Source organism: Acinonyx jubatus, chromosome C1 (genome assembly GCF_027475565.1).
Source record: "Acinonyx jubatus isolate Ajub_Pintada_27869175 chromosome C1, VMU_Ajub_asm_v1.0, whole genome shotgun sequence".
Lineage (NCBI taxonomy): Eukaryota > Metazoa > Chordata > Mammalia > Carnivora > Felidae > Acinonyx > Acinonyx jubatus.
Window position 1 is genome coordinate 64,898,150 of NC_069381.1, and position 16,324 is coordinate 64,914,473.

A 16,324-nucleotide genomic window follows, 5' to 3' on the forward strand; every position below is an offset into this window, starting at 1 on the left:
CTTTCTTTCTTTCTTTCTTTCTTTCTTTCTTTCTTTCTTTCTTTCTTTCTTTCTTTCTTTCTTATAGCCAAGGTTTTTCAAAGCCCTCTTGTTTGTCTGTTCTGCAACTGTTTATTTGGAAGTCAAAGCTGGGCTCAGTGATTGGACCAGTTCTGACATGTAGCTGGGGCCATTTATGGAACTTATTCCACAAAATGATCTCTTTAACATCACGGGAGGTCAGGAAATGAATACATGAGGCCAAAATCTACATTGTTATTGTTGACCAAGTGGTAGTATAGAGGGGACTCATTTCCTCAGAACCCTTAGAAAATTCCATTGCATTTTTGGAATATTTTAGCCAAGTTAAAGCGAGGGTGAGGAATCAGAGAAGGGAATAAGAAATAAGAAGAAAGCTACCGGTATTGTGGTTACAAAGCAGAAAATTCTAAAAGTAACATTCCAGAACAATACCATTTCCATGTGCAAATTGTATCAGATGCTCTAAATTAATTTTAAGAACCTCTTATCTATAGTTTATCTACACTTTAGTTTATCTGAACTTTAATTGGTTTACATAAATAAACTTTAGTTTTTTTCATTGAAACTTCCAAATGTATGTTGGCTTTGAACTTACTATTCCCAAAAGTAAGAAAAGGTCTGTTCCTGGTCTCATTTTTTGTCCTTTCTTGGGTCATTCTATTTGTGTACATTTGACTTGCCAAATAAGTTATCATTGTTGTAGTTCTAATGTCAATTTGAACTCAAAGGATCCAGATGTATACATCAGTGTTTTTGCTACTGTTCATTTCTTTCTGTCAGTATTTTGCAAAATAACATCACTTTGTGGAAAATGAAATGGATGCCCTGTAGCCTAGCTAGTTAAGCTAAACAACTATATGACTAAGAAAATGCCTGTATCAACTGATTTTGTTATTTTGTTTGTTTCTCAGGTGACAATGGCCAACATTGGAATAAATGGAAATCATTCTCTGGAGACTTGTGAAACCACACTTTTTGCTCTTCGAATGGCAACATGGAATCAAATTTTAGATCCCTGGGTGTATATTCTGCTACGGAAGGCAGTCCTTAGGAACCTCTACAAACTTGCCAGACGCTGCTGTGGAGTGCATATCATCAGCCTGCATGTTTGGGAGCTCAGCTCCATTAAAAATTCCTTAAAGGTTGCTGCTATTTCTGAGTCACCAGTTGCAGAGAAAACAAATCAGCGAGCACCTAGTTTAATAGAACAGTAAGTCAGTGTAGGTCTAAGACAAAATTAAAAGCGTCGTCAGTATTTCAGTTAATTGGCTAGAAATAGAAAGCCTAACAGGGAAATTCAGACCTCAGCAGTTAGTTTGGGGGCACTTTTGTCAGACTCGGCTTTTGAAATTTGTTAAATTAACTGTATAATTACATCTTTTCACTTGTTCTTGTCAACTGGAGGTAAACACGATGGGATAATTCCATGGGGGAGTCAAATTGAAAAAAAAATGGAGCTTATTTATGTTATTTACACTTTTGGAATGAGTGACTGTGTTGAAACCTAAAGCATTGACTCAGCTTATCTGACAAAGAACATCTCAATACTTACCTTCACAGTGAAATGGCTGATTTGGGGGTCACTGCTCTGCAACTGTTCCTTATAAACGAGGCTCAATGAAGGGGAGCACCCTCACTGTTTGATCTGGTCTGTTACACCCCTCATTATGTTGCTTCTATCTATATATGTATGGTCATGTCACATGGGAGTCACTGTGGCTTATAGTTATAATGACCTCTCTTACACCAGGTGTGGCTGTCAGGTTGCCTGACTTGGCGAGCCTCTATAGAATGAGCCTATCCTTGTCATTTTGACAAACATGACTGCTTGCATGTTTTACTATGGAGGTAAATTGTTGTTTGAAGGTTTTTGTTTTGTTTTGTTTTGTTTTCTGGGTTTTTTTTTGGCAAGCTATAGATTTGCACGGTTTTCAAGCAATCTCCTTTTTCTCTGAAAATTCTAGTGCACAGTAAGTAGTTTTTAGAGAAACAAAAGCTCTATGTCAGCACATAAACAGGTAATTTGCAGTGTAGCAGATCCTAAGAAACTCTGCCCAGTGATAGGTACAAAGAATGTTGGCAAAGGAGCTCTACTTTGAGCTCTCATTTTTGTATCAGAGAACAAAAGAAACACAATCTATATATAATATTCAAAGACTATCTGTAGCTTATTTGTGCTTTCTACACACACACACACACACACACACACACACACACGCATATGAGAAATTTCTGTTGAAAGCTGGTTCATTAAATCTCTAAGATGGCATCTTTAAAGCCTATGCTACCTGTGTCAAGGGGAAATTGGCAATTAGTCAGGCATTTGGAAATCATTATTATGGTTGACCAAGAGATCAGGGGATGATGATCTCTCCCCAAATTTCCCAGTAATACTTTAGACTTCTTTGCTTGTTTGTATAATTCAACCCCCCAAATTTTAGTAATCATTCAAAATGTCCTGGGGCCATCAGAACATAGGGTAGGCAGTTCTGTTTCATAGTAAGGAAATGTATTTCTGTAAAAGAATTTTTTGCCTTCATTAACTGTGGTCCATTTTAAAACTAACCTTCTCTGTGAGACTGATTTCACATTCCCCAGGAAATCTGTGTGGTTCAGCTAGACTTAAATTATTATATTCACAAGTTTTTGCTTTTGGCTGGTAATTTACATTGGAAGTTGTTAGCTTTTGTGAATTTTGGTAACTTCTTATGAATGAATTAAAAGAAATGAAGCAAATAGTCTCATTAAAAGTTTAAAGGAAACTACTTTTTCCAGTGAATTCAAAGAAAGGAAACATGCTCCCCAACACACACAAAAAGGCACATGATATTCTTTGTTTAAGACCAGTAAATGATGAGTAACACAAAGGTTATTCTTATGTATAGAACACATAGAAGATGCTCAGTAAATACTTGTCAGTTGAATTGCAGACAAGAATTTTTTGATGCAAAATAAGCATGGAATTGCAAAGTTTTTGTGCATTTTGTTTCAAATGACAGTTACATATTGGTTATATATATATATATATATATATATATATATATAATTTAAATATATATATATATTTAAATATCCAGTGTATATACTTTAAAAAAGCCATTGCAATTTTTGATTGCTGTTACATTACATGAATGTTCTCGTGTTTCAAGAGCACTTAAAGCCTAGAACTTTTAGATGGTTTAGAGGAGACATTTGTTTCCCATAGCTACTTAAGAGAATGTTGGTTTCCTGGGAACTGAGGCACGAGGAAGCAAAATTTCATCCTTCCTCCTCATGCTGGATAGGATGCTGTAGCAAACACTTCCATGTGTTGTGACTCAGGATTCCAGGCCTCTTCTCCTTAAGGCTTCTAAGTAAATGGCATAATGGTTGCTCTATTGCCATGATGTAACCCTGGCCATGTGTATCTGTATTGAAGAGAATTTGTGACATTACCATATGTGGGAATGCATGGGTGTGGAAGGTGTTAGGGAATGACAGGTGAGTCACTCTCTGCATATCCTGGAAGGATTATGTGTATTATCTGAGTGTAGGTTTAGGGCAACTAAGTTGGTTTTATAATGATGTTAAACCCAAGAAATAGACACCAAAAACTGAAAAAGAAATAAAATAAAAGAATATGCATTTACATTATTTTAGGCTTTTTGTTCAAGGAAAATGAAATAAAGTGAACATGATAATATGCATATATCTGATTTCAGAATTTTATCCCTGTTATTATATATATTTCAGTGGAGTTTGGCATCCTAAGTTGAATAATAGAGTGTAGCATCCATCGATAACTTTCATATAAATGTTGAATGTGAAAGTACATTTATTAAGATGAGTGGAAATAAATAGCACAAATAGTGGTCAACAGGTTAACCAATTTTGAAATTTTAAGCTCTGTTTAAAACTTATAAAATGTATAACTTAAAAATGTATAATTAGATTACCAGAATAACTGACTTTCCCTTCTCATTGGGTAAAGTAGTATCGAAGCAACTTCACATAATATTTGATCTTATTATTTCTGGGAAATTATTTTATTCTGGGAAAATGGCTTGCAAATGACAGGCTTTTTCTTTTTTTAGTGACTTTAAAAAATGAGCCAAAAAAGCCAATGGCATGTGGGTTTTTATGATTATGATACAAAGACAGATAATACTGACTCATAATTAGTTGTAGGTGCATCTCAACGCATCACACGTTTTAGTGAGGCTTTAACTAGGTGACAGAAATTTCTAAATTTTTTCCTAAAGGCCAAAAGTTGCTTTTACTTGTTTGTATTGCTGAAGTGCAATACAGTTTGTATTGCTGAAGTTAACCCAAAAGCTAACACATGCGTGCGTGCATACATGTGTGTGCGCACGCGTACACACACACACACACACACACACGTCTTATGGAATAAATGGTCTTATTTGCTCATTTTCAGTCTGTAAAAGAAAAAGCTGCTTTAGTATTGTGTCTGTTCTGAATTTAGAACCCAGATAAGAGCACCTGCTAAATACATAGACGAACTTTTTATGAAACTTGCTGCTAGCTTCACCTGTATTGCCATCATTGCTCCAAATTAATAAACTAAGGTCAGAAGATAAAGGATGGGAATGGACATTTTCTTGCTTCTTCAGCTGGGTGTCAGAATATTTTACCACCTGGTAAATAATGTTGGACTTCAACTTGTTACTGATGCATTTTAACAGTAGACACAACGTGTGATGTGAATAAATATATTTTGTGTTCTTCATATGTGCTGCACTGTATGAGATTAAAGATGTGTATATTTTGTTGCTTGTATCAGTATGCAACTCATGTAATTTTAGTGTTTTAGCTTAAAACTTCAAACAAATGATTTATAATAAACTTGGACTAGTGTTTATCAAGAATCTATTTTTGGGAAGGTCATATAAAGCTTGGAACTCTGGAATCTAAACTTCTATTTTTATCTATTCGGTGGGAAGAATTTCAACTTGTTTTCTTTATTATCTTTGGTATGTCTCTCCTTCCTACTTTTCTGTGACATTGGCTTTCTTTCTCTCTTTTTCTTTCTTTCCTTCTTTCTTCTTTTGTGGTTCATCTAAGCAGGTCATAATTAAAAAATTTTTTTTCTATGTTTTATTGATTTTTGAGAGACATAGAGACAGAGAGTGAGCGGGGGAGGGGCAGAGAGAGAGAGAGAGAGAGAGAGAGAGAGAGAGACACCCAGAGAATCTGAAGCAGGCTCTGGGCTCTGAGATGTTAGCACAGAGCTAACAAGTGTCTGAGCTGAAGTCAGACACTTTACCGATGGATCCAGCCAGGCATCCCAGCAGGTAGTAATTTTGATGGAAATCTGAAAATTTCCAAATGCATCAGGATAGCAGAGAAATGTCTGTGATAACAAATAACCCCCCAAATTCTCACCTATGGCTCCTGTCCATTCAGAAAGGGAGCTCTTTTCATTGTAATGACTCAGAGACCTTAGGTGACAGAGCAACCACCATCCTACATGTTGTTTGCCATGCTACAGGGGCGAAAACACGGCGAATCACGAACTGGCTCTTAGAGCTTCCACCTAGAGGTAAGACAGAATACTTTTGTTCACGCATCTCTGGCCAAAGCAAGTGATGGCCCTGTGACCTTTAAGGGAAGCAGGTTAGTACAATACTATGATATGCCCAGGAGGAGAACTGAAAATAATTGGTAGACAGCACAAATGATTTCCATATCAGGTTATATATTTTCATTCTTGCCTTCCTAATATAATTCAAACCTGAACTTAAATTTTTTTTTTTTTAATTTAAGAGTATCATGGGATGAAAGCATTTAGGATTCAGTCCTCTGAGTAGCTTATAATCTATAAAGATAAGGGAGAATGAATGCTACATATGTTGTTGGCAATTAATAGAAACGTTAGAAGATAAAAAACCACTATAGAATAAAAAGTGAAAAAAACTTGGTTTTAAAAAAAGGCAGGAAGTGAGACGCTTCTGTGCACTGCCCAAACATTGCCTAAATTGCAGCTCAGTCTGGAATGGCTGCTTTTCCAATAAATGAGGATGCTTGAAATACATTTTTCTCTTTGTACTTTCAGTTTCCTTATGATAGAATATATTTACCTTTGTATATCCCATGCCATTGAATTCTATCAAATGGTCAGAAAATCTCAAGTAGTATAATAGCCCTAGAGAGAGATTAAACTGTTCTTTTTCTCCAAGTAAGAACAGTCCCTTCATTTCCAACCTAAACATGAAGTATATAAAACAAATCAGGGGTGCCTGGGTGGCTTAGTTGGTTAAGCTCTGACTTCAGCTCAGGTCATGATCTTTGTGAGTTGGAACCCCACGTCAGGCTCTGTGCTGATAGCTCAGAGCCTGGAGCCTGCTTCAGATTCCATGTCTCCCTCTGTCTCTGCCCCACCCCCACTCACGGTCTGTGTGTGTCTCTCTCTCTCTCAAAAATACATAAAGATGAAAGAAAAAATTAAAAAGAAACAAATCAGAAACCTGGCTAAAATTAAATCATAATCTTGAGATGTACGTTCATATTTACCAAGTATTTTGTTCAAAGGTGCCAGAGGGAAAGAATTGCAAAGATTGCAATTATAAAGAATTTCTGGGAGAGCTGCCTTTCTGCCTGCAAAAATACCACCTGAACACAATATGATGAAGATATGCTATACAATAGGAGGAGTGTGAAGATTTTTATGCTGTCAAAAATCTCACATCCATTAAACATATTTTTAGTTAGCAATCTAGATAGTTTATGAAAGAAAAATGAAAATGTCATTTTACATATACTGTACATCTTATAGTACAGTAGGGGCAGAATTATTGAAATCAAAGGAACCATATTTTGGATTTGAAGTGCATGTTACATTTCCACTTACAAAAGCATGGAAACTCTTAGGTATTTAATAACATTTGAGTTATTTTTTAAAAATATCTGATTGGTAAAACCCCAAACTAACAAAATGACTTCTGTTGTTGTAGTACTGACTTTCCCATGTTAAATAAAGCAATCCTATCCTTGTCTACACCTAAATAATGAGATTCTACTAGATATACTCTTGTGTTGTAAAATTTGTGGATTTCAACAACCCATTTTGGTACATACAGAGTATTCTTCTTAACAACTAACTACTCTTACATAATGCAAGTGTTCTGTGATGTAGATAACAATTTTTCTGTTGAAGGAGAGCTGTTTTTGTTTTTGGTTATTTGCCTCTTTCAAATAACGCTATTTCAACACATATCCTTACCCTATGTTATGTTCTGTGGGATCGCTAGGTAAAGGGCACGTGTATTTTCCATGCCATGGAAACTGCCATATTGCAACGTATGTACTCCCATTTTCTTCTTCTTCTTCTTCTTCTTCTTCTTCTTCTTCTTCTTCTTCTTTTAAAAGTTTATCTATTTATTGAAAGAGAGGGAGAGAGAGAGAGAGAGAGAGCACATGGAAGGGGCAAAGAGAGAGAGGATCCCAAGCAGACTTCACACCATCAGTGAGGAGCCCAATGCAGGGCTTGAACTCATAAACTTTGAGATTGTGACCTGAACTACCCAGGCGCTCCCTCCCATTCTTTTCTTAAGAAAAGGCCCTATTCTTGACACCACCTACTGTTTATTTCAGCAATCTTTTTATTGTCACCCATGTGATTAGCAAAAGTAAATCATATTTAATACTTTGTTATGTTACTTGTATTTCCCATTGCGAATGAGGCTGAGCATCTTTTCATACCTTTATTAGTCATTTCCACTTCCTCTGTAAATTTTCTGTTCCTGACCTTTCTTTTCAATATGTTACTATTATTTTTTTCTTACTGACTTGGAGGAGGGCTGTGTTTTTTAAGGATATTGTTTTAGACAGCCTGGGCTGCTATCACAAAGTACCATAGACTAACTGCTTAAACAAAAGAAATTGATTCCTCACAGTTCTGGAGGCTGAGAAGTCCACGATCAAGGTGCCAGTCAGTGAGGTACCTGGTGAGAGCTGTCTTCCTAGCCATCTTCTTGCTGTATCCTCACACAGTGGAGAAAGGGGGGAAATTGAGGGGGAAGGAGAGAGAGAGAGAGAGAGAGAAGAGAGAGAGAGGCAAAGAGAGAGAATAGACAGAGAGAGAGGTCTCAAAGGTACAAATCCCATCATGAAGATCCCACCCTCATGACCTCATCTAAACCTAGTTAGTTCCCAAAGGCCCATCTTCAAATACCATCACACTGAGGAATAGGCTTTAATATCATGAATTTGGGGGTGGGGGTGGACACCATTCAGTCCATACCAGACTTTATCTTTTTTTTTTTAATTTTTAAAATGTTTATTATTTTTGAGAGAAACAGTGCAAGTGGGGGAGGGACAGAGAGAGAGGGAGACACAGGATCTGAAGCAGGCTCCAGGCTCTGAGCTGTCAGCACAGAGCCCGATGCAAAGCTCAAATTCATGAACTGCGAGATCATGACCTGAGCCGAAGTTGGACGCTTAACTGACTGAGCCACCCAGGTGCCCCTATTTTTTTACCAGTGTTACAAATACTTTTCTCCCAGGCTGCTATTTTCTTCTGACTTGAAGGTAGCTTTCACCATACTAGAGTTCTACATATTTACTTAGGCAGAACTAACCTTTCATGGATTCATTGTTTTGTTTCTTGTTTAGAAAGACGTTCTGTTCTTGGGGTGCCTGGGTGGCTCAGGGGTCTGACTTCAGCTCAGGTCATGATCTCATGGTTCATGAGTTCGATCCCTGCATAGTGCTCTGTGCTGACAGCTCAGAGCCTGGAGCCTGCTTCAGATTCTGTGTCTCCCTCTCTCTCTCTGCCCCTCCATTCTCTCTCTCTCTCTCTCTCTCTGAAAAATGAATAAACCTTAAAAAAAAAAGACATTCTGTCCTCAAAGATTATAAACATATCCCCATATGTCATTTTCTACAGTTAGAGTTTTGTTTTTTATCTTTAGATTTTGTAGTTTTCATGGAATTCACTTATTTATTTCTTTTGTGCCATGTAATATAGGGACCTTTTAAAAAAATTTTTTTTTAATGTTTATTTATTTTTTACAGAGAGAGAGAGCATGAGCAGGGGAGGGGCAGAGAGAGAGGGAGACACAGAATCCAAAGCAGGCTCCAGGCTCTGAGGTGTCAGCACAGAGCCCGACCTGGGGCTCGAACTCACAGACTGCGAGATCATGACCTGAGCCGAAGTCGGACGCTCAACCGACTGAGCCACCCAGGCGCCCCTGCCTTTTTTTTTTTTTTAAATACCAAATGTATAAATAATAGACCCAACACCATGATAACAATTTTAGAAAAAACATTTTTTTTTCTAGTTGTATTCTTGGACTCTTATCTGGGATAGATTTTTATTAGGGATTTTGAAATATTGAGCTTAGCTCACCTGGCCTCTCTTACTAATTCAGGTTGGGAATACTAGTCTAGACATACACAATAATAAAAATAATACTACCCTTAGGATTCAACAATGACCCTAAGACCTATCACCAGTAGAATATGGTCTTTACATTGCTTTTTAGTCAAGGAATTTTAGGTATATGCTACATAATTTTATGTAATGCTATTTTCCCTTTTTGCCAGATGTCTGCCGTGGCCAGTAGTTTCCGGATGGTTAAGTGGGTTAATTAGGAGTTGTATTAGTGTGCTAGAGCCACCATAACAAGTACCACACACTGGGTGGCTTAAACAACAGAGATTTATATCTTCACAATTCTGGAGGCTGGAAGTCTGAGAGCAAGATGTCGGTAAGGTTGATTTCTTCTGAGACCTCTCTGTCTTGTAGGTGGCTGTCTTCTTCCTGTGTCTTCACATGACCTTTCATCAGTATATAATCTCCTCTTCTTATATGGTTACTAGTTATGGTAGACCTAGTGACTTCATTTAACCTTAATTACACCTTTAAAGACCATATGTTTAAATCCAGGCACCTCCTGTGGAACTGGGGGATTAGGACTTGAACATGCTAATTTTGGAGGGACACAATTCAGCTCATAACAGGGATATAGTCTGTGATATTGAGATAAAGTTACAGAAACTGACCCACACAGGGATTGAGCTTGTTATCACTGATTTATTACCCAGTGGTTCTCAAATATTAGCATGCATCTGTTTTACATGAAAGACTTGCTAAATTGCTGGGCCCCACCCCAGTGACAGATTCAGTTGGTCTTAAGTAGGGCCAGAAAACTTATATTTCTAACAAGGTCCTGGGGAAGGTCCCAGGGCACTGCTGATCTGAGGAATACACTTTGAGAACCACTGGCCTAGTCAACTATGCTAAGCAGCCACAGATGGCATGATATGAAACATATAAAGAACCGTGAAGCTTTCTGTCAATGCAAAATTGTACCACTATTTTAGTACTGGCAATTTAATTCCTTTCCTAAGGACTGTTTTTGCTCCAACCTGAAACAAATTGGACTTGAAAAATGTCAGAGCTATGCAGGAAGGGGCTAGAAGAACACAGGATACTAGAGATTGACAGTAAGAGTCACATATAAAAAGACAAAGCAGACAAAAGTGAGACCATGGTTTAGCTGCTCACGTATTTCTTACTGGTGTCAAAAAGACTTTTGTTGCCACGTAGACTGGCAAGATTCCCATAGTAGCCTGGAAATTGTGCTATATTGGTTATGTTTTATCAGCAACCCAAACTCTCTTTTTTTGTTGTTTTTAAAGAAAAAGAACAAGGCTATTTGGATTAATTTTACATTTTCCTCCCTTACACTTCCAATGTTTATAATCTTGTTTGATTCTTACATTTTCCATTCTTATTTGAGTCCAGTTGGTTTTAAAATGCTTTTCTACTCTAGTAAAATAAATCTTGAGTCAGTTGTTGGGTTTCAAGGTTGGGGGGTAGTACTGAAACTTTTTCAGTTTCCAAATAAAATATAATACTAATACTTTGGGGACAAGTAAATTATTATAGCGGATTTTGTTGAAGACAATTAGAATGACAGTAGAGAATAAATGGACCCAAACTAAACAAAAATGCTTGAACTCAAAATCTCATTCTGAAGGCATTAAAAATACAGTGTCTTTAATATAAGTCCTAGTAAGTGGCATTTCTAAGGTAAGAAGAAGAAAAAAAACTACAGAAGAAAAAACCCAGGCCGAGATTTTTCAAGACATGGTTCCACTCAGGAAAATTCCTCTCCCTCTTAAGAAGAATATGTCATTGGTCTCTGGGAGATATCAAACCTAAGCACAGAGAAAAATGTTTGAAGTAGTCAATTATTTAAATATATCATTCTGAAATCTCAGAGCCAAGTATACCAGTCTGTAAAATTTGAACTATTAGAAGAGTTGAAAACAGCAATAGGATATAGTTTCCTGATGATTGTGGCATTTGTCATCACTTATGATTATGGCTTTATAGGATTAGTGATTTCCTCAGAGCAATACTCAAACGCAAATGCAAAACAGAGAGCTCAAAACTGTTTTGAGAATTAAAGAAGCTAAAATTAGAAGTACTACATAGCTATTTGCTTTCTTAATTGTGGTGAGGCAGCTATTAAAGTTGTCCTTTAATGATGTTTCTGGTGGTGCCTTAAAAAAATAATAATGACATTTCCCATGAGGCAGAATTCTCCAGAAGATCTAGCTATGGCTCCTGTGAATCTTACCCAAAACATAAGATTTGTGGTACACATCTCCTAGCCCTTCTTAGTTGCGCCAATCAGTAACTTGTAATCATTGGGAAGAATTTTCTAAGAAGAACTCCATGTGCCAAGGCCTTGGGATGAAAAGGAGCTTGGATTTGTTTGGTGGCTATAGTTTTATGCTATAATAAAGAAGCATCAACTGACTTCTGTCTCCTACATTCCCTAAACATGTTAGCCCACCCTTCAGGCCTGTGAAGATAGGTGATTTGTCCAATACTGATTTCAGCCCATTACCGCTTATATCCAACTAAAGTATCAGCATATTTTGGACCAGCTTGCCTTCACATGTCAGGAGAACCTATTGTGGATTGTGATTCAATTCAGAATGGAGGCAGCAGTTCATTTTGACCTAATGAAGCATTTTTTTGTCATTCACTTGTACTTGTGTTTAGGAGCTTTCCACATTTCTGCTTTGTGAGGAGTAGTCGTGGAGTAGGACCAAGAGGGAGATGATTTAGTGTCTCTAGCCTCAGAAGAAAAATCTCTGCAGATTTCAAGAAAGGAAGATATTCTACCATTACAACATTGCTCTTGGAAATACTTCAACTCTCATAAGCCTTACCAGTAATTCTTTTCAAGATCATAGCCACCCTCTGCAATTTAACATTTCAGCTGTAATTCTGAGTAAATTTTGCTAGTGGGTAAGAGTGTCATTATTAAATTTGTAACTATTACTACCCTCTTAGCAAAGGCCTGTGATTTAGACTTCATTTGCATAACAACATATTTCTTTATGGAATACAAGTCATTCTTTGCTCTGATGATTAAGAGATGATACCTGGCTGTTGAGTCCCAACATACAAGTTTCTTGATTTTGCTCTTCATTGCAATTGCCACTGTAGGTTAAGTTTCATCATGTTTTTCCTAATGTGTAGCTGCCTAGCTGTTTTCTTTGTCACCACTTTGTTTCCGAAAGGGTCATCACTTTGCCTCTTCATATTGAACTTATAATTTCCTTCCTAAAAAATAACTATGACTGTTTTATCTACCTGCTTTCAAATCATTTCTTTCCTCACTGCCTTCAATGTCAGGTCAAACTATTTAGCATGACAACAGCTCTTCATCATCTTGTTTATAGTGGATCTTTTCTGAGGAGTCTAAGCAGCCTTCTATCCTCCCTTCTCTGAGATTTCTGAGTCTCCTTCTATCATTATCAGGGGTATTTATTTACCAATAACTATGCTTGTACCTTGAGACTCACTGGATCTGACCATGAGTAGGTGAGTAGGCCTCTTTATCAAGTTGTGAAACTCAGATTCTCCTGAGTGGGATTTTAGATTCATGGAGTACATTGATTATCTAATTTGATCTTACTGTGGTAATATTATTCTGTTATATTATCATATTATTTTAAATAGACAGAATCTATAGCTTGAAGAAGCTATTTGCTTAGAAGCACATAGAGAGGTTTAAAACACCAGTCTCTTAGAATCCAGGTTACATTGCTGCCATGAAAAAAATTTTTAAATGTGGTTTTATAATTAAAGTATAATTCCACATGAATTACCTAATTTGTAAGACTGGACATCAGAATCATTAGCAAGAATTCCATTTGTCTAATGTCATTTAATAGTGATTAAAGGAACATGAACAGACAATTTCTCAAAAGAAGACATCCAGATGGTCAACAGACACATGAAATGATGCTCAACATCACTCATTATCAGGGAAATGCAAATCAAAACCACAATGAGATATCACCTCACACCTGTCAGAATGGCTAAAATCAACAACACAAGAAAACAAATGTTGGCAAGGATGTAGAGAAAAAGGAACCCTCTTACATTGTGGGTGGGAATGCAGACTGGTGTAGCCACTATGGAAAGAGAGTGGAGGCCCCTCAAAAAGTTAAAAATAGATCAACTCCATGATCCAGTAATTGCACTGCTGGGTATTTACTCAAAGAATATAAAATCGCTAATTCAAAGGGGTACATGCTTTCCTATGCTTATAGAAGCATTATTTACAGTAGTCAAGATATGGAAGTGCGCACGCACACACACACACACACACACACACACTATGTATACACATACACACAATGGAATATTATTTAGCCATAAACAGAATGAAATCTAGCCGTTTGAAATGACATGGATGGAGATAGAGAGTACAATGCTAAGTAAAATAAGTCAGTCAGAGAAAGACAAATACTATATGATTTCACTTTAATGTAAATTTAATAAAACAAATGAGCAAAGGGAAAAAAGAGGGAGAGACAAGCCAAGAAATAGACTCTTAACTATTGACAACAAACTGATGGTTACCAGAGGGGAAGTGGGTAGGGGGATGGGTTAAATAGGTAACAGGGATTAAGAAGTGGACTTGTGATGAGTTCTGGGTGATGTATGGACTTGCTGAATCACTATACAGTAAAACCTTGGATTGTGGGTAACTTGTTCTGTGAGTGTTCCACGAGATGAGCAAACATTTCTAATAAATTTTGAGTTGATAAATGAGCAGTGTCTTGCAAAACGAATAGTACCTGATACTGAATGTGACGTGATCACAACTGAGCCCAATGGTTCTTGAAATTCTCTTTGATATACAAGTGCTTTGGATTACAAGCATGTTTCTGGAATGAATGATGTTCACAAAACCAAGGTTTTACTGTATTGTACACCTGAAACTAATATAACATTGTGTGTGAACTAACTGGAATTAAAAATTTTAAATAAAAAAGAAAAACATTTAAAAACCAGTAAAGGGACCCCTGCGTGGCTCAATTGGTTAAGTGTCTGACTTATGATCTCATGGCTTGTGAGTTTGAGCCCCACATTGGGCTCTATGCTGACAGTGCGGAGCCTGCTTCAGATACTCTGTCTCCCTCTCTCTCTGACCCACTCCAGCTTGCTCTCTTTTTTTCTCAAAAATAAATAAACAGCAAGAAAATTTAAAAATAGTAAAAAAAAATAAATTCTATGTTTAGTAGATCTACCTCAAATATGACTCATGAAATTTTTTGTTTTTCCAGAATTATGCCTAACCATTTCTAATATTTATTGTAAGTATATTTAATAAATGAACAATCAGGATGAATGTAAATTTTAAAAGAAGTATTTATTTATAGTTGATAATTGGCTTTATAAAAATTGGGGGCAATAAAGTCATTTGGCATTACTGACGCCATGTATTTCTGCACCAGTTGCAAAAGTCTGGTTGGAAAAGGAGGACTATATGTGTGAATAGGGAAGAAAGGTGGGAAATACATTTTTTGAGTATGCTCTATCCCAGTCATTGTACTTGACGCACGTTTCTGAATCCTCAAGAAACCACAAGAAACATGTATTATTATCATTATTTTACAAGGAAACTGAAGTAAAGAAGAAGGACTTTGTAGATTTCTAAGAGGCTTTATGTATTTATCACATCACAACCATACTATTAAATATTAAATGTTGTAGAGGATCATGTTAGGAAAAAACCCCTGAAATCTGAAAAAAAAAAACCTGTTAGGACAACTGTACTGATACCAGGTGTTGGTTGGCAGGACAAGAGAAAATCGAAGGTAGTCAATCACTCCAGTGACATCTAAGTTTAATTGTTGTCATGGGGATGCTAACTTTGTGAAGTACCAAACTGTGGCACACAAAGGTGATACTAGAAGTTTGCAGATCTTCAGTTTTAAAAATTATCTGTGACACTTTCTTTCACTGGTGTAGATGAAGAAGGTCATCTAAAGAAAGATCACAAAGAATGGATTAGTTCAGCACATGGGGCAGGCAACAGAAGACACAGTTGCAGGTACCACCGGATGCGATACATTCGGGAACTTTTTGGCACATTAGAAGGGGCTATGGTACAATGTTCATGTTTCCTCTTGGACTTGGGTATTTCATGTCTTCAGGATTTCCGTATTCTTATACTAGCTTCTTTCAAAATTGTAATGCATGAAAGATAAACTGTTAATTGATGTTGTTTAAACAAAGTTTTTCTTGGTCAAACATATTTGAGAAACTCAGTCTAAATCTTTCCCAAGGTGTGCCAAAGTCTACAACAGGGTTAAAAACCTGTTTAGTTTGTTTAATGGTTTTAAAAATGTATTAGCTAGGGCAAAAACTGTTTGCCTTGTATACTTACTATAATCCTTTAAAAACATTTTTGGAAAACACCATTCTTGATAAACAGGACATCATTTCTTGCTGCTCTTAGCTATAATTTGTGGTTTTTCTCTGAGTACTACTATCTTAGATACTAATTACACAAGGAAAATTCTAGAGCAGAAAGCCATCAAATAATAAAAATGCCAAGAATTATCAATATTAGTATGCATCCTCGATCTTTGAGAGAATAAAGCAGACGGCTTACTGACTTCTGAGCATTCATCTTAACCATAAGGGAGGATAACCAGGATCAAATAAAGTCACTTAGGGGACTAGATGAAATAATGCTTACATTGTTGCCTTATTTTCCAGGGTTTACTTGCTTGTTCCTAAACAGAGATATTTCTGCTCTCACATTCCAAAGCAATGCTTGATGTGGTTTCATCCTTGAATGTCTGAGACAGTTATTAACTAAGTGAGAAGGTGTTAAATGGAAACTAGCTGAGAAAGAAAACTTTGACATGGATTTCAGAAATTGTTTCTGGCCTTCAGAATACTTTTATCCAGTACCAAAATTGTACTATTCATGGTCTACTCTTAGCCATTCCTAGTTTTGTCAGTGCTCTTCCT

At 36.7% G+C, this 16,324-nt stretch overlaps 1 protein-coding gene across 4 annotated transcripts in view; it reads left to right on the forward strand.

Moving 5' to 3' along the window:
* The window catches only part of PTGFR (prostaglandin F receptor), a 280,923-nt gene extending 276,034 nt beyond the window's left edge, over positions 1-4,889 (forward strand). For all 4 annotated transcript variants that reach the window (XM_053214289.1, XM_053214288.1, XM_015066281.3 and 1 more), the window contains one exon: positions 933-4,889. In XM_053214289.1, the coding sequence (XP_053070264.1) occupies positions 933-1,235 (303 nt within the window). In that variant the 3' untranslated portion in view covers positions 1,236-4,889. The remainder of the gene's footprint in view (positions 1-932) is intronic.
* Positions 4,890-16,324: the final 11,435 nt, after the last annotated feature.